Raw genomic sequence first — 17,756 nt, forward strand, 5'->3', positions numbered from 1 at the left:
GATTTATCATTGATAAGCAAGAAGGAAAAAAAGTTTTATCTGTGAAGATATTCAAAACAGAATTGATTATGATAACAAATAATAGGAAGCAACCTGCATGTCCAACAAAGGTAAAATAGTGATATATCTACATGTTGTAGGTATAAATATATTCTATTTTGAAAGAACAACTAGTGGCCTGGTAAAATGTTCACAATATATTATGAAAAATGAAAGGTAAGACACAATGAGATTAAAATTTTTGTTAACAAGTATATATGTATCATGAAAGGAAGGGAAAATGTAAGAAAACACACCAAATTTTGATCAGTGATTATTTCTGGGTAGCAAAAATATGAGTTACTTTTACATTTTATTCTTTTACTTTTATACGTCCCTTTGAATATATATGTATATTGTCAGAAAAATAGTATTTTTTCAATTTTTAAAAATAAAATAGGAAGTCAACATTTTGCACTGTGTATCACAAGAAGCCACCTTTTGTGAAAGAAATTTTGAAATGAGATAGATTGAAGTCAATTTAGTGCATTTGCAACTGCAAACTAAGAATTTTATGCAAATAAGGGCTGAACATTTAGATGACCATCTTTTTTAAAGATTTTATTTATTTGACAGAGAGAGAGAGAGAGAGAGAGCACAAGCAGTGGGAGCAGCAGGCAGAGGGAGAAGCAGACTCCCCACTGAGCAGAGAGCCTGACGTGGGGCTCAATCTCAGGACCCTTAATGGACTGAGCCACCCAGGCGCCCCTTGATGACAATTTAATGCCCAAACTGCTCTGATTTCTGAACAGCAAGGACCTGACAAGAAGAATGATCAGAGGTGGAACCAGACAGAAATAAGATATGGCTACTGAACACTACTAACCAGAGAGACATTTTTCCTCCCTCTAAGACGGTGGATGCAATTCTTAAGGCCACTAGCTAAAGAGGTTTTGGAAAAGATAACTGGAAGTCTTGCCCCAGTCTTTCTGAGGCCCCCAACTTATGAGATATTACCCTAGCTTTCACCACTGTAACTCTGCACACAAGGTGCACATATCAAATAGAAATACAAGGCCTACTTGATAAGTTCAGTGTCCCCATGGCTCACTGTCCAGTCTCGTCCCTCTATCCCATGCCCAAGTCTTCCAAGAGTATTGATTAATAAATGTTAGTGTCCCAACAAAATTGTCAAGAATTATTAGCCACTCATGAACAACAGAAATGGGCAGTACAATAAGTCTTCCAAAATTCAGTGTTACATATAGAGACTGATGTTGATTCTTACCTGGGTGTGACAGCTGGCGTTTTCTCCCCAAGCCCAGCCCAGCCAAGTAGTGCCCTGCTGAAGCCCGAGGTCACAGCCTCCACAGGCTGCAGGTCACTCTACCTCTCAGGCAGAGCTGCTGTTCCAAATCTTAAGCAGGGCTGGTTCTGAGAATCATCACTGTGTATGCATGAGCTATGAGTTTATAGTCCAAGAACATCAACAGAAATCTTGTTCAACGCCAAATGAATGTCCGTTCTTTTTAGCAGCACCATTTTATGGGGGCCACCAACGTCCATTCTGCCCATTCATCTGCTTCCAAAGTGCAGCGGTGCCATATGAAAACAGGCATGCTGGGAGTCAGGACCCAGCAAGGGCCTGCTCCCTTGCAGCAGGTTCTCCTTTGCAGGAGCCTGCACTGGCCGCTCTTCCCCATGCTGGGCCTCGTCTCTGTACTGCCCTCTTGATAGGTGCCCACACATGAATGCCTGTTCCCTATGTGCAATATTCTTGGGTCCTTTCAAGGGCAGGCTTTTTCATTGGGCAGTCTGGTAGGGGGTCTTCAGACTCTCATTGTGCACCCCAGTCATAGATAGTCAAGGCACAAATCACTGTCAGAATTTTCAAGAGAACAACATAAAACACCCAGCAAGCCCACAACCATTTCTTGACCCCTCGACTCAATCTGAATTATTCAGAATATCTGAATCATGTTCTGTGTCATGAAGCTAATCCCAGCAATAAATTTTTAATGTGTTTTTTTTTTTTTAGCTAAGCTTACCTACACTAATGTCTAATTGCTAAAAACATGCTTATCTTAGTGCTTAGTAGTTTGCATTGTTATTTTTTTAATTAAGTGAGTTAGGGATTAAACAAACAAATTTAAAATGAGTTTTAAAGTACCTGAAAAATTCCATGAAAGAGAACCCATATCCATGCTGCTCTGCAATTCCAGCACAAACGACATTTGCTGATGCGCCAATCAGTGTCCCATTGCCTGGAATCAAAATTTTTTAAATGTAAAATAAAATCTCAGTTTATCCTGGTGGTAGGCTTCTGTTCTCTTTTGTTCTGTAATATTCAGATCATCTGACAGGCTTTTGATCTGATGATTACTTTGCAAATATCTGCAGAAAACAAAACACTGACAACCAGGAAATAAGTTAGCTGCTTGTAAATACTGTAATTTGCAGATAAGACTATGACTGCTCTATGTGATAGAAAAGAGGAAATGCTAAGGAGAACTGGCACATCACTGGGGCACATGGTGGCATCTGTCTTTTAGAGGAAAATGTAAGCCAGACCAACAACCATAGGAGAGAACAGGTGTTCTCAGAGCCGTGGAAGTGGGATCTCAGATAAGAACCACCTTCCTCAGGACTTCAGGCCCGGACACCCACAAGAAAACACTGTCTGTGGATGGAAAGATGGATGCAAATGAAGAGGATAATAAAATGCGTCCTCTGCGTGAGCCTTTTTAGCAGTGTACATGATCAGTGGGGGATCATAACCTGTGTGCACATACATACTGGTGAGGCCTCATGGGAAGGGATGTGGCCCAACGCCAGCCCCCAACATCATGACTAATTCAGGGAAGGGTGAATTTGCTTGATGAAACTGATCAGCATCTTCTAACCCCCAACCGCAGAGGTCAGGGTTCAGGAATTGGCACATGACCCAGGCTCAGCCAATTTCACTCAGTTCTGACATGTGTGCATAAACCACTAAGAAAAAGACTCTCTGTTTCCTAAGGACTGGTGAACTGTGAGACACAAATCTGGAGCTTCCGACTGCATGTTGGCACAAGGAAGCAGTCTCTCTGAAATTGGGCAACATAAGTAACAGGGCAGGAGGAGGAGGACTAAGGGTGAAGTCCTGGCTGTATAAGCTGAGCCCCTAAGTGCTGCCTTTTCTGAGAACTCAGCACCATATTATCTCTGGGTCTTCTGGAGCACTGAGCACAGAGAGAAGTACAGAATCAATAATCTCAGAGCAATGTGGACTTCTGGATTTCTCCACTAGAGGAAGCACACAGCCTGGGGCCTATTCCCCAGGAGAGGCCCTTGCAGAGGAGATGTCAGTGCAAATGACACTCAGCTGAACACATGCTCCTGCTCCCCTTCTTCTTCATGGTCCTTACCTTCTCCTTGAAACACATGGCAGGCAACACAACCTCCTGTCAGGCATGCAGCCCGGACTGCCTGTGCAAAGGCTCATGAAAACAAGCTCAAGCCTCATTTTATTCTCTCTGCTTTTCATCCACAGAAGAATTAGACTGGGTTTTTTTCAGTGAAAACCTTTGAAATAGCATGCTGCATCCATTTATATGTTTGCTCGAAGGATGAAATATAGTTGAGGAATCAAAATTATAAGACTTTGGATCTTAAGAACTCAGTAAAAACCTCCAAGGTCTCCCTAGCACTCTGCAGCCACTAAGCCCAAGCCTTGTGATGGCAATGTCTCCCTGAGTTTGGCCCACTCTGCTTGTGGTCACTGTGCTTCTCATGTCCCATTTTTGTGATAGTCCCACTGTTTCTCAGTACATTTCAGAGTATATGGCCCTACCCAGCGAATCAGGAAGGGCAGTGAAAGATTTGCCCTTGACCAGGGGCATGACAGGCTGACACCAGGCTGCTGTGTGAAGGACAGACTTTAGGGTGGTGATAGAGGTAGCAGGGAGCCTGGCTGGGGAACGCTCCAGGCTACAGGTAATACTAGCTTGCTCCAGGTAGTGTGGTGGCAGATCAATGCAAAGAAGTTCATGCCTTAATCCTTAGAACCTGTGGTTATGTCATCCTGTTACCCTGTTTGGCAAAGGGGACTTTGCAGAAGTAATTCAGGTTATGGACCCTGAGAGAGGGAGATTACCCTGGATTATCTGGGTGGATCCATTGAATCACATGAACCCTTAAAAGCAGAAAGCTTTTTCCAGCTGGAAGCAGAAGAGAAGCCTCAAAGAGAGAGTCAGAGAGAGCCCAGTGGGGTCAGAGAGAACCCAGTGGGGGTGGGGGTGGTAGAAGAAATGGAGTGGGGAGAGTCAGAGAGATCCCAGAGGGTCAGAAGATCCTAGGAGAGAACCCAAATGGGGAGTGGAAGTATTTCCACCATGAACAGGATTCTACACAATGTTGCTAACTCTGAGATTTAGGCCCAAGTGCCAGGACCAGAGAGGCCTTCAGGAGCTAAAGGCAGCCCGGCTGACAACGAGCAAGGTATGGGGACCCAGTCTTAGAGCTGCAAAGACCTGGATCCTAGCAATAATCTGAATGAGCTCAGAAGCAGACCCATTGCAGAGCTACCAGAAAGGAGCACAGCCTGGGGACACCTTGATCTTGGCCTCATGAGACTCTAAGTAGAGGCGCAGCTGAGCCACCCGTACCCAAAAGACAAGAAACATGAGATAATAGATGAAGTTTGTCTATGGGTTATGGTAGTGATAAAAAGCTCATGCAGGTAATTCCAGGATTCCAAGACCATTCTGAGATCTCTTGTCTCAGACACCCACTAGAACTGAGTCTATATTTTCATCTCAATTCTGACATCTGTCTCTACATCCTTCCCTGATTTTTATTAGCTTCTTGCTAATCTCCCAACCCTAGGCAGCTGTCTTTTCCACACCAGGAGGCTGCTTTCTGTGGACAAATCAGCTCATAACCTCTGGGGGCTGATGGAGAATCTATTCTTAGAGAGACAGGAAATGCATAACAGGCATGAGGTCAGAGAGGCCAAGAGAAATGCTCAGAGGGCTGGGGTCACCAGGTCATGGCCAGGTAGTAGGGCTTCCCCAAGGAAGAGGAGATTTAGCAGGCACCAAGAGAATGAGAAGTAACCAGCTTCAACAAGCCATGGGGGCATACACAGGCCTGAGTGTGGGGTGAGTTCTGCTGAAGGATTTGAGAAGGACAAGACCAGATGTCTGTTCAGTGTCTCCTCAGGATCAGAAGCATTCTAAAGGCTTGGCATCTCATCTTCTCCATGACTGCTGAGGTCCCCAGCGTCTCTATGAAGAAACTAAGGCACAGAAAGGCAACATGCTGAAATGTCAGGGCTGGAAAGTGACGAGCCAAGGCTAGAACCAGCTGTTTTGACTCCAGAGGAGGATCAGAGAGGGCAAGATTCAATCTTCATGATATAGGCCCAAGGCCTTTCTGTAAACAGTCAGGCAGAGCATCTGAAGGTCTTGAGCAGGTGGTCAAGTACAAATTCCACAGCAATGATGGCCCCAGACAGCCTCCTCTTGGTGTTGTCATACCAACATATCCTATCCATCCTTTGATCCTACTAACCAGGTGGCTCCTGTTCTGGGTGAGAAGACCTGCCAATGAGGTTCCACACCTTGATGAGCCATCATGCCGTGCAATTGTTTCTCAGTCTTCCAGAGCCCATGATCCTCAGATGGCCCTGCCCTGCCAGCATCCATTGCAGCGCATGTCCCTCACTGCCTGGGTGGTGTCTGCCCTGCCACCCCCAGACAATGCTACTCCAGGACTTGACACGGAGAGCTCTGCTTCTGGATAGCACGAAGCTTAACACATGGACCAGAGTCACATTCAGCAACCTGTGTGAGCTCTAAATCAAAAAGCAACACTTTACTTCTCTCCTGTTAGGGATTAATGATTGAAAAACTACCCCCCCTTCTTTCCAGTTAAAATGGCACTGCCTGGATCAATAGTATCTTGTCATACTACAGTTGGTATGAATTCCTCAACTGCAATAGACCACTTGCCAGAAAATGAAAGGCCCTTTCCATTTCCTGTCTCATGTTGCCAGGGTGCACTGGCTCAGTAGATAAATTTGTTCCTGAGCACTTCTGGATTCAGGCAATGGAATGGGGAGATTTTCAAGGATCTAAGGGAAGAGGTAGCAGCTTGGTCTCCTGGCTGCATGACAACTCAGGCATTATGAAGAGGGCTTGGTGGGGAGAGAGGGGTAAAATGAGGAGCCCAATGGCTCAAAACTTTCCTTAGAGAGAAGACAAGGCAGAGAAATGAGCAAGGGCTGCGCTGACTGCTCTCATGTAAGGCAGTTGTTCAACTTTTGTACATCTGACTCCTAGCCACTTTTTCAGGATTTTGGAACAGATGTCATAATTGCTATTCCCCAAATTGCTATTCTACCCTGGGATATGTCCTCACAGCTTGACCTCCTTCCCCAGACTTGCCTTTCAGCCACCTCTTTGCATGAAGTCATTTGGCCCTCTTGAATGCTTCACAACCTGGGAGGTGGTACATTAACTTACTAAGTTTCACTGATCACTATCTCTTTTCTTTTTAATTCTTTATTTAAATTCAATTTAGGTAACATATAGGGTATTATTAGTTTCAGGGGTAGAATTTAGTATTTCATCAGTTGCATATAACACCCAGTGCTCATTACATCAAATGCCCTCCTTAATGCCCATCCTCCAGTTGGCCCATCCCCCACCCACCTCCCCTCCAGCAACCCTCAGTTTGTTTCCTAGAGTTCGGCATCTCTTGTGGTTTGCCTCCCTCTCTATTTTCATCTTATTTTACTTTTCCTTCCCTTCCCCTATGTACATCTGTTTTGTTTTTTAAATTCCACATATGAGTGAGATCATATGGTATTTGTTTTTCTCCGACTGACTGGTTTAGCTTAGTATAATACCCTCTAGTTCCATCCACATCATTGCAAACGGCAACATTTTATTCTTTTGGATGGCTGATTCTTTTAAGAATGCTTTCAGCTCCAGGCAACAGAAAACCTGGATAACAGTGGTTTACACACAGAGGAAAATAATCTCCTTCCATGCGACAAGAAGCCTGGGGGCAGAGGGCTGCTTAGCATCAGGTTAGTGTCTTGTAAGTAATTTCAGAGGCAGGTCTTCGCAATTCTCTTGGCCTCTCCCTCCAATCACAGATGGTTTCATGGCCACATTTAAGGTAAGAAGCATGGAAAAGAACTGGTACCAATACATTTTTATCAGAAGTGCAAAATCTATGTCGAGATGCTCCCAAACAGGTTTCCCTCATGTCTTATTGGTCAGCAAAATGAGACAAAGTGTAGACCAGCTACCAGAGCAACTCTTAAAGTAGAGGGACACAAAAGAGAAGAGAGTGGGAGCGGTGTTGGGTTAACCTGACGGTGGGTTCTACACAAACACATTGGAAATAGAGTATATCAGCAGGTATAGTGGAAAATGCTAGATTTGGATTCTGAAGACCTTTAAATAAAATAGATAAGCATGATTGTCAAGGAAATTAACAACCATAGTTGTTTTACAAGTAGCTAAGACTTCCCGGGATGGATATAGGTTTTTCCAACTGGGAAAACCAGTCAGCAACATTTGCACTATCCAGACTATGTAAATGCACCTCTGTAGGGCCAAGACATTCACCAGGACCAAGGTCCAATCAGGTCTCATTTCTTATGTTCTATCATTTGCTTAAGATCATGTCTCATTTTAATTTGCTTCAAATTTGAACACGAATATGTTTGTACATTTTTTGCTGAACCTGATATTTCTTTTATTTATAATAATTTTTTATTATGTTATGTTAGTCACCATACAGTATATCCTTAGTTTTTGATGTAATGTTCCATGATTCATTATTTGCATAGAACACCCAGTGCTCCATGCAATATGTGCCCTCCTTAATACCCATCACCGGCCTATCCCAATCCCCCACCACCCTCCCCTCTGAAGCCCTCAGTTTGTTTCCCAGAGTCCATAGTCTCTCATGGTTCATTCCCCCTTCTGTTTACCTTCCCTTCATTCTTTCCTTCCTTCTCCTACTGATCTTCCTATTTCTTATGTTCCAAAAATGAGTGAAACCATATGATAATTGTCTTTCTCTGCTTGACTTATTTCAATTAGCATAATCTCCTCCAGTCCCGTCCATGTTGCAGCAAATGTTGGGTAATCGTTCTTTCTGATGGCTGAGTAATATTCCATTGTATATATGGACCACATCTTCTTAATCCAGTCATCTGTTGAAGGGCATCTCAGCTCCTTCCACGATTTAGCTATTGTGGACAATGCTGCTATGAACATTGGGGTGCATACGGCCCTTCCCTTCACTACATCTGTACTTTTGGGGTAAATACCCAGTAGTGCAATTGCTGGATCATAGGTAGCTCTATTTTTAACTTTTTAAGGGACCTCCACACTGTTTTCCAAAGTGACTATACCAACTTGCATTCCCACCAACAGCGTAAGAGGGATCCCCTTTCTCCACATCCTCTCCAACATTTGTTGTTTACTGCCTTGTCAATTTTTGCCATTCTCACTGGCATAAGGTGGTATCTCAATGTGGTTTTGATTTGAATTTCCCTGATAGCTAATGATTTTGAACATTTTTTCATGTGTCTGTTAGCCATTTGTATGTCTTCATTGGAAAAGTGTCTGTTCATATCTTCTGCCCATTTTTTTAATTTGATTATTTATTTCTCGTGTATTGAGTTTGAGAAGTTCTTTGTAGATATTGGATACCAGTCTTTTATCTGTAGCGTCATTTGCAAAAATCTTCTCCCATTCTGTGTGCTGCCTCTTAGTGTTTTTGACTGTTTCCTTGGCTGTGCAGAAGCTTTTTATCTTGATGAAGTCCCACAAGTTCATTTTATCTTTTGTTTCTCTTGCCTTTGGAGATGTGTCATGAAAAAAGTTGCTGTGGCCGATGTCGTAGAGGTTGCTGCCTATGTTCTCCTCTAGGATTTTGATGGATTCCTGTCTCACATTGAGGTCTTTCATCCATTTGGAGTTTATCTTTGTGTATGGTGTGAGAGAGTGGTCAAGTTTCATTCTTTTGCATATATCTCTCCAATTTTCCCAGCACCATTCATTGAAGAGACTGTCTTTTTTCCACTGGATGTTTTCTCCTGCTTTGTCAAAGATTAGTTGCCCAAAGAGCCAAGGGTCCATTTCTGGGTTCTCTATTCTGTTCTGTTGGTCTATGTGTCTGTTTTTGTGCCAGTACCATGCTGTCTTTGTGATCACAGCTTTGTAGTATAGCTTGAAATCCGGCAACATGATGCCTCCAGCTTTGTTTTTCCTTTTCAACAATTCCTTGGTGATTCGGGGCCTTTTCTGGTTCCACACAAATTTAAGGTCTGTTTGTTCCAGTTCTTTGAAAAATGTCATTGGTATTTTGATCGGGATGGCATTGAAAGTATAGATTGCTCTGGGTAGCATAGACATTTTAACTATGTTTATTCTTCCGATCCATGAGCATGGAATGTTTTTCCATCTTTTTGTGTCTTCTTCAACGTCTTCCAAGAGTGATCTGTAGTTTCTACAATATAGATCCTTTACATCTCTGGTTAAGTTAATTCTGAGATAACATATGATTTTGGTGCTATTTTAAATGGGATGGATTCCCTAATTTCTCTTTCTTCAGTGTCATTGTTTGTGTATAGAAATGCAACTGATTTCTGAGCATTGATTTTGTATCCCTCCACATTACTGAATTGCTCTATTACTTCTAGTAGTTTGAGGGTAGAGTCTTTTGGGTTTTCCATATAGAATATCATGTCATCTGCGAAGAGAGACATTTTGACTTCTTCTTTGCCGATTTGGATACCTTTTATCACTTTTTGTTGTCTGATTGCTGTTGCAAGCACTTCTAGTACTATGTTGAATAATAATGACGAGAGTGGGCATCCTTGTCGTGTCCCTGATCTTAAGGAAAAGGCTTTCATCTTTTCCCCATCGAGGTTTTTCATAGATGGTTTTTATGAAATTGGCTAATGTACCCTTTATCCCTACACTCTGAGGGGTTTTAATCAGGAAAGCATGCTGTATTTTGTCAAATGCTTTTTCTGCATCAATTGAGAGGCTCATATGGTTCTTGACTCTTTTCTTGTTGATATGATCTATCACACTGATTGATTTGCGAATGTTGAACCACACTTGCATCCCAGGGATGAATCCCATTTGGTATTGATGGATAATCCTTTTAATGTACTGTTAGATCCTATTAGCTAAGATCTTGTTGAGAATTTTGGCGTCCATATTCATCAGGGATATCGGTCTGTAATTGTCCCTTTTAATGGGGTCTTTGCCTGGTTTGGGGATCAAGGTCATACTGGCCTCATAGAATGAGTTTGGTAGTTTTCCTTCTGTTTCTATGAAACAGCTTCTGGAGAATAGGTATGATTTCTTCTTTGAATGTTTGGTAGATGTGTCATGAAAAAAGTTGCTGTGGCCGATGTCGTAGAGGATTCCCCAGGGAATCTGTCAGGCCCTGGACTTTTGTTTTTGGGGAGGTTTTTGATCACTGCTTCAATCTCTTCATAATTAATCAGTCTGTTTAAATAATCAATTTCTTCCTGTTTCAGTCTTGGTAGTTTATAGGTTTCCAGGAAGGCATCCATTTCTTCCAGGTTGTTTAATTTATTGGCATAAAGCTGTTGATAAAAGTTTCTACTGATCCTTCCTATTTCATTGGTGTTAGTTGTGACCTCTCCCCTTTCGTGCATAATTTTATTAATTTGGATCCTTTCTCTATTCTTTTGAATAAGTCTTTCCAGTGGCTTATTGATCTCATTTATTCTTTCAAAGAACCAGCTTCTAGTTCTGTTTATCTTTTCTACTATGCTCCTGGTTTCTAATTCATTGATTTCTGCTCTGCTCTAATCTTGATCAACTGCCTTCTCGTGTGTGGGTTAGGCCTTGAACCTGATATTTCTAATTACTTGTTTTCAACATAAAGAGAATTTAGGAAAACAAACTCTGGAGCTGAACTGCTAGATTCCCAGTTTTGAGATTTACTAGTTGTATGACAATTGGGCAAGTTTCTGAGCCTCCGTAGAGTTCTAAAATTTCACAATGATGGGATTAGGTATGTATCCACTTGTGTGCTGCTTCCACTCTGGAAAATTTGCTTTTATTATTTTTTGGATAAATCCTGCCTTCATTTCATTCTGTCCTTCCTGAGATTTTTCTTTGAAGTCAAATATTCGGTTTCCCATCATGAACTTTTGTGTATATTATTTTTCTTCTGTAATTTATTCTTTGACTCTTGCCTCTAGATTCTGGAATATTTCCTTGACTTTATTTTTCAGTGAGCCTATCTATCCATTTTACTTAGTTTAGTATTTATTTAGTAATTATGGATTTAATCAATAAGAACATTCTTCTCTCTGGCTTTTCCTTTTTCTAAATTGTAACTGAAGTTTTATTTTGAGGTAACTATACATTCACATGAAGTTGTAAGGAATAATATGAAGAGATCCCATGTACCATTTACCACTTTCCCTCAAAGGTAATATAATTCAAGACCATAGTACTACGTCACAATAAGAATACTGACATTGATACAGTCAATATACAGAACATTTTCATCACCAAAATGATCCTTCCTATTGCCCTTTTACAGAGAGACAAACTTCCCTCCACCTTGCCCTGTACTTAACCCCCACTAACCACTAATCTATTCTGCATTTCTACAACTGTATCACTTCAAGAATATCATATAAATGGACTCATACAGTCTGTAACCTTTTGAGATTGACTTTCTTCACTCTACATAATTCCCTGGAGATTCAATAAGGTTGTCTTGTGTGTCAATACTTCATTTCTTTTTACTGTCAAGTAGTATTCCACAGTAGGGATGTACCACAGTCTCTTTAACTATTTACTATTGAAGGACATCTGGTTTATTTCTACTTTTTTTATGTAGGTTTTGGGTGAACATAAGTTTTCATTTCTCTAGAATAAATACCCAGTTGTGCAATTGCTGGTTTTTATGGTAGGTGCAGGTTAACTTTTTAAAGACACTGCTAGACTGTTCTCCAGAGAGATGGTAACCTTCTATAGCCCCAGTGATAATGTGTGAGTGATCCAGTTTCCCCACATCCTTGTGCATATTTGGTGCGGTTACTATTTTTTATTTTAGCCATTCTTATAAGTATGTGATGATATCTTATTGTGGTTTAATTTACATTTCTCTAATGGCTGCTAACATTGTACATCCTTAAAAATGGTTAAAATTGTAAATTGTATGTCACAATTTTTAAGAAAATAATTCCAAACTCTGAGTCAATGAAAGAGGGTCCCTGGCAGAATAAGTGTAGAGTTAACACTCCACACAACTGGGCATCTGCAATCCAGGAAGAAGTGTCATTCGATAACCAGAGCTACTAGGTTAAAAAGACTCCAAGGTCTAATACATTTATTATTCATTACAGCTGTATCCCTGCTTTCAAAAGGGCCTCAGTCAACAGGAGTTGATTTATATTTAGGTTAGTAACCATATATATGGTTCATGTTAACTTCGGTCCTTGATAATCCCATCCACATTCATTCTACATGTTCTGGGAAATCAGCACTAGCCCAAGAGGCTTCTCGTCCCAGGTCAAAAGCTCCCTCTCTGGAGTACCTTCGCTGACATTTCCTGTAGTCTCTTTCTGGTGCTCCCTAAGCACTCTGCGCATTCCGTCGTGAGAGGACATATCTGTTTAAGGTGTAACCTTACCTTAGATGACTGTCTTCCTCACTCGAAAGCACAATGTTAGGTTATAGCAGATGTTCAGTGAGGTTAAATGAACAAAGTCTCACACAAAAGACACATTTCTAAGTGCCCCTAGATTCTGTTTCTATCAGTGATGTTAAATGAAGCTATGAACACAGTTACTGCTTTTCTGGGGGCTAATGCTTAAATGGGGGCCATTTTAAGAGTCTCCTAAGTCTCACAAGTACTTGAGGTTTCAGTTGCTGAATGAGGTGAATTAGCTGCCTCCAGAAATCATAGCAACTTCTCTGAATAACATTAATCCCCCTTTATAAACAAAGACATAAACTAAACAGAAAGTTATTGATTTAATAGGGATCAATCAAAGAACAAAGCAACCTGGATTACCTAAACATGCCTGGATTTAAGAATAAAAACTTAAAATGTATCTGGTATGTTTATCTAAGATTCTCCAAAATCCTCTTGTGTTCCCAAAGGTGATTAGGCCTCCTATATATGAGAAGGACTCTAACTCTGACACAACTCCCTCAAAAGATGGTTATCAAAGTCCTTCTGTTTGCTCACCAGAGGTAGTCTCTCCTGACACTTTCACTAATTCACTTTTCAAATTCTCTAAAGGTCAATACCCCTCTCCAAAAAAGAAACATCTTTAATCTTTCTTCTTACTCTTAGGTTAGAGTCTCTAGTTCTTTGTTTACCCATTTATCACTTCCCAACCCCTTACAGAGGGAATAAGAAACTGCAACTGAGGATGTCTTCTGATTCGAAATCTGTTTCTAAACATAAGACACTTCTGTGTGGGTGCAGTGTGAGAGCACATTCACTTTGAGATGTCAGTGATGATCGTTCCCAGGGAAATTCTGCAGGGGGTGGGAAGTGACAGGCTTCACTTCTAGAATTGCTTCAGTCAAAGCTAAAGGTGGGTTTCTACTCAGGAAATCATCCAAACTCTCCTTAATTTACCTTCAATTAGGCATGTATAAACCATGACTTTGGGGTCACTACAGTGTCAGTGGCCCCTTCCCTGTGTGCATCAGCACCCCCTTACCTCCCAGGCAGGCGCCAAGGGCCAGGGCATACATGAGTGGTGGTGCAGGCAGGCTGACCTCGGGGTCTTGGCTGAGGTTCAGGAGCACGGGAATCTGTAGAGAAAAAGAACACTAAAATCATATCCATGAAACCCAGAGGAGCTGCCCATACTGTGACTGATTTGCAAGATCCAAAGCACTTTTTCAGCAAACTGTAAGAAGCATAGGATGTTCAACAGGAAACCAAAGCAAACTTCAGAATCCACAAAACCTTAAGTTTGAGCCCACTGGTATGTTTTTGTTTCCAGCCATATGACCAACTAACTGGTCCTCTTTTTCCTCAACTGCCCTGACTGCTGTTGTGGATCTTAAGTGGGGTAAAATCCTGTAGAATTTCCTACAGTGGCTAGGACCATGACCATAACCATCTAACCAGCATTTCTTAGCCCTGCAGTGGACCAAGTCCTAGACTAACTCCATGCACATCTCATTTTATTTAATCCTCAAACATCCCTCAGGTGTATCTGTTATTCCTTCAAACAACAGATGACGAAGTCAAGGCATGGAGAGACACCTATCTTGTAAGTGACCAAACTGGGACCTGAACACAGTTCTCTGATTCCAAACTGCACAATCGTGAACCTGTGCGAAACCACCGCTCATTGCTGCCCTCTGTGCAGTCTTCCCAACGCTGCTGATGTTCATGTGATAACAGGTATTGGTTCAACAACTAGAAAGTAGTATTTCCTAGTAAGTCATGCTAGCATCCAGTGTACCTTTCTGACAGAGATGAATGTTACATTATTGTTATCAAAGAAACATGTAGCAGTTGTAAAGTTTCTGTAAGAAATTTGTGCTCCAAAAGCATGTCCCCCTGTGGCTCTTGTTGCTAATGTAGGAGAATGTAGCCAGAGGAAGGATGTAGCCATGAGGCCTGCTTCCAGCTGACTCGGGGGGAATGTTGGTCCATACTGTCACTTCTAGGGACCTCAGGGCAGCCCACAAGATGTTAAGGAGGGCCCTTGAATCTGCTGCTTCAGGGCAGTGGCCCCATGTGAACGTCTCTGAAGCAGGAGGAGGAGGGCTCCAAAGGTAACCCGTTCAGAAAGGGTTTCCCAAAGTCACGGGCAGAAAGCTGAAACCAATGTGAAGATATGTGACATGTCATTTCATTTGCTGCAGAGAATCAGGGGCCAGCAGAACCATGCTCTGCTAGAGAGCAGGTCACTTGATATCACAAAAAGTAATTCCTCATTGTTTATCTAGGAAGATTGGATCACTCCCTAGTTCTTTATCCCTGTGGTAAGACTTCACATACATGTCTCTGCAGTGGCCCTCAGTGGGGCAGAAAGATCCACTCTGCCACCCCACTGGCACTGGGCTTGGCCAGTGACCTGCTTTGACCAATGAAAGGTAAGTGGACTAGAAAGAAGCATCCCATGTTACTGCAAGCCTCTCTGGAGCTTCGGGTTCAGCCATAGGAAGAGTATGCCCTAGGAAATACCGTTGCCGTATGGGGTCCCCAGAGGGAGGACATGTAGAGGGGGCCCCATCAGCCCCAGCAGAGACTGACCAGCAGGTTATAGACTTATGCACACCTCTCTGCCAGCCCTGCACACAGTTATCCAGAATTGCCTTGTAATGTCTGAGAAAGAGCCTTTACTATGTGTTGGGTCATAAGGAGCATTTTTAAAAAGCTAATTTTTTTCCATTTTTGGCAGCCCCAAATATTTACTGGAAGAGAAAACATCCTGGGAAATTTATCCGGTGCAGAAACAGAAACTCCGGAGCATAGGAGGCCCTGAGCAGTCCTCATGGCATGCTTTAATCTTGGCTTTCGTTGTCTCATAATGAACCCAAATGTCACAGAGGCAGCTTCAAACTTGAAGTTTTGTCTCTTCAGAGGAGCAAGCAAAGTGCAGCTTCACACAGCTTTGGGCATCTGCCCTCTGGAACCTTCCCTGACTTTCCCAAAGTGGCTAATGTTTTATATCATGTTATGCCCAGAACTTACTTCCATTGTCACATTTAACACACAACTCACTCCTCCACCAGGGTGGGACTATATTACCTTGTCCGTGTTCCTTTGTGTCTTAAAGCGTTCAGTAATTATTCATAAATGACCTACTGCTGCAGTACCTGTCTGTTAATGCTATGTCCACACAGCAGTTCCTATAAGAGACAAAATTTCCTGTCCTCATAGAGCTTACATTAGAGTAAGCAGAGAGAGAGAAAATTAAATAATAAATAAGGATGTCATAGAAGACGGCAGAGTAGGAAGCCCCAGAAATCCACCCCTCCACCCAAACAATTATTGAAGACAACTGTGAAGTAACAAAGTAGCTTGAAACAAAAGAAATACATTGTCTTCCAGTTACAAAGACTAGAGGTGTGAAATCCCGTTAGTAGGGCCACGCTTTCCCTGACAACCCTGGGGGAAGATCCTTGCTGCCTCTCCTAGTTTCTGGTGGTTGCCAAAAATCCTTGCTTATAGTTGCCTCACTCCAGTAACATGGCCAAATTCTGTGTATGTGTCTTCATATATTCTTCCTTCTTTGCATGCCTGCTTCTGCGTCCAAACTCCCCCTTTTTATAAGAACACCAGTCATATTGGATTAGGGCCCATCCTAATGAACTAATTTTAATTTCATGATCTCTATAAAGACCCTATTTGCAAATAAGGTCACAATTTCAGGAACCCGAGATTAGAACTTTATCTTTTGGGGAGATACAATTCAATCCATAACAATACAGGCATACCTTCGTTATTTCACTTTGCTTTATAGTGCTTCATGGATACTGCATTTTTTACAAGTTGAAGGTCTGTGGCAATCCTGCATGAAGCAAGTCAATTGGCATGCCATTTCTCCAACAGCATTTGCTCACTTTGGGTGTCTGTCACATTTTGATAATTTTCACAATATTTCAAACTTTTTCATTATTATTATTTTTTTTTGTTACGGTGATCTGTGATCTTTGGCGTTACTATTGTAATTGCTTTGGGGTACCATGAACTGCACCCAAATAAGATGGCAAAATAAATTGATAAAGTCGTGTGTATTCTGACTGCTCCACTGACCAGCTATTCCCCCAGCTCTCTCCCTCTCCTCAGGCCTCCCTATTGTTTAAGACACAACAATATTAAATTAGGCCAAATAATAACCCTACAGTGGCTTTTAAGTGCTCAAGTGAAAAGAAGAGTTGCACATCTCTCCACTTTAAGCCAAAAGCTAGAAATTATTAAGTCTAGTAAGGAAGCTATGACAAAAATGCAGGGTAGCCTAAAATCTAACCTCTTGCACGAAATAGGCAAGCTGTAAATGCAAAGGAAAAGTTTCTGAAGGAAATTAAAAGGGCTACTCCAGTGAACACATAAATGGTAAGAAAGTAAGGCAGCTTTATTGTTGACATGGAGAAAGTTTTAGTGGTCTGGATATAAGATACAACCAGCCACAACATTCCCTTAAGCTAAAGTCTAACCCAGGGCAAGGCCCTGACTCTCTTCAATTCTATGAGGGCTGAGAGGTGAGGGAGCTGCAGAAGAAAAGTTTGAAGCTATCAGAGTTTGGTTCATGAGATTTAAGGAAAGAATCCGTCTCCACAACACAGAAGTGCAGGGCAAAGCAGCAAGTGCTGATGTAGAAGCAGCAGCAAGTGCTGATGTAGAAGCAGCAGCAAGTTCTCCAGAAGATCTGGCTCAGATAATTCATGAAGGTGACTACACTAAATAATAGATTTTTTAAAATAATAATTTTTTATTTTGTTATGTCAGTCACCATACAGTACATCCTTAGTTTTTGATGTAGTGTTCCATGATTCATTATTTGCATATATCACCCAGTGCTCCATGCAATATGTGCCCTCCTTAATACCCAACACCAGCCTATCCCAGTCCCCCACCCCCTCCCCTCTGAAGCCCTCAGTTTGTTTGCCAAAGACCATAGTCTCTTGTGGTACATTCCCCCTTCTGTTTACCTCCCCTTCATTCTTCCCTTCCTTCTCCTACCGATCTCCCTGCTATTCCTTATGTTCCATAAATGAGTGAAGCTATAT

At 41.9% G+C, this 17,756-nt stretch overlaps 1 protein-coding gene across 5 annotated transcripts in view; it reads right to left on the minus strand.

Annotated features, from left to right (window-relative positions):
* Nucleotides 1–17,756, minus strand: part of OCA2 (OCA2 melanosomal transmembrane protein) — a 467,353-nt gene that overhangs the window by 143,850 nt on the left and 305,747 nt on the right. For all 5 annotated transcript variants that reach the window (XM_087856735.1, XM_045795323.2, XM_045795325.2 and 2 more), the window contains exons 22-23: nucleotides 13,724–13,817; nucleotides 2,150–2,243 (exon numbers count right to left, since the gene is read on the minus strand). In XM_087856735.1, the coding sequence (XP_087712861.1) occupies nucleotides 2,150–2,243; nucleotides 13,724–13,817 (188 nt within the window). The remainder of the gene's footprint in view (nucleotides 1–2,149; nucleotides 2,244–13,723; nucleotides 13,818–17,756) is intronic.

This window comes from Ursus americanus, chromosome 28 (assembly GCF_024610735.1).
Source record: "Ursus americanus isolate L20-20 chromosome 28, mUrsAme1.1.p, whole genome shotgun sequence".
Lineage (NCBI taxonomy): Eukaryota > Metazoa > Chordata > Mammalia > Carnivora > Ursidae > Ursus > Ursus americanus.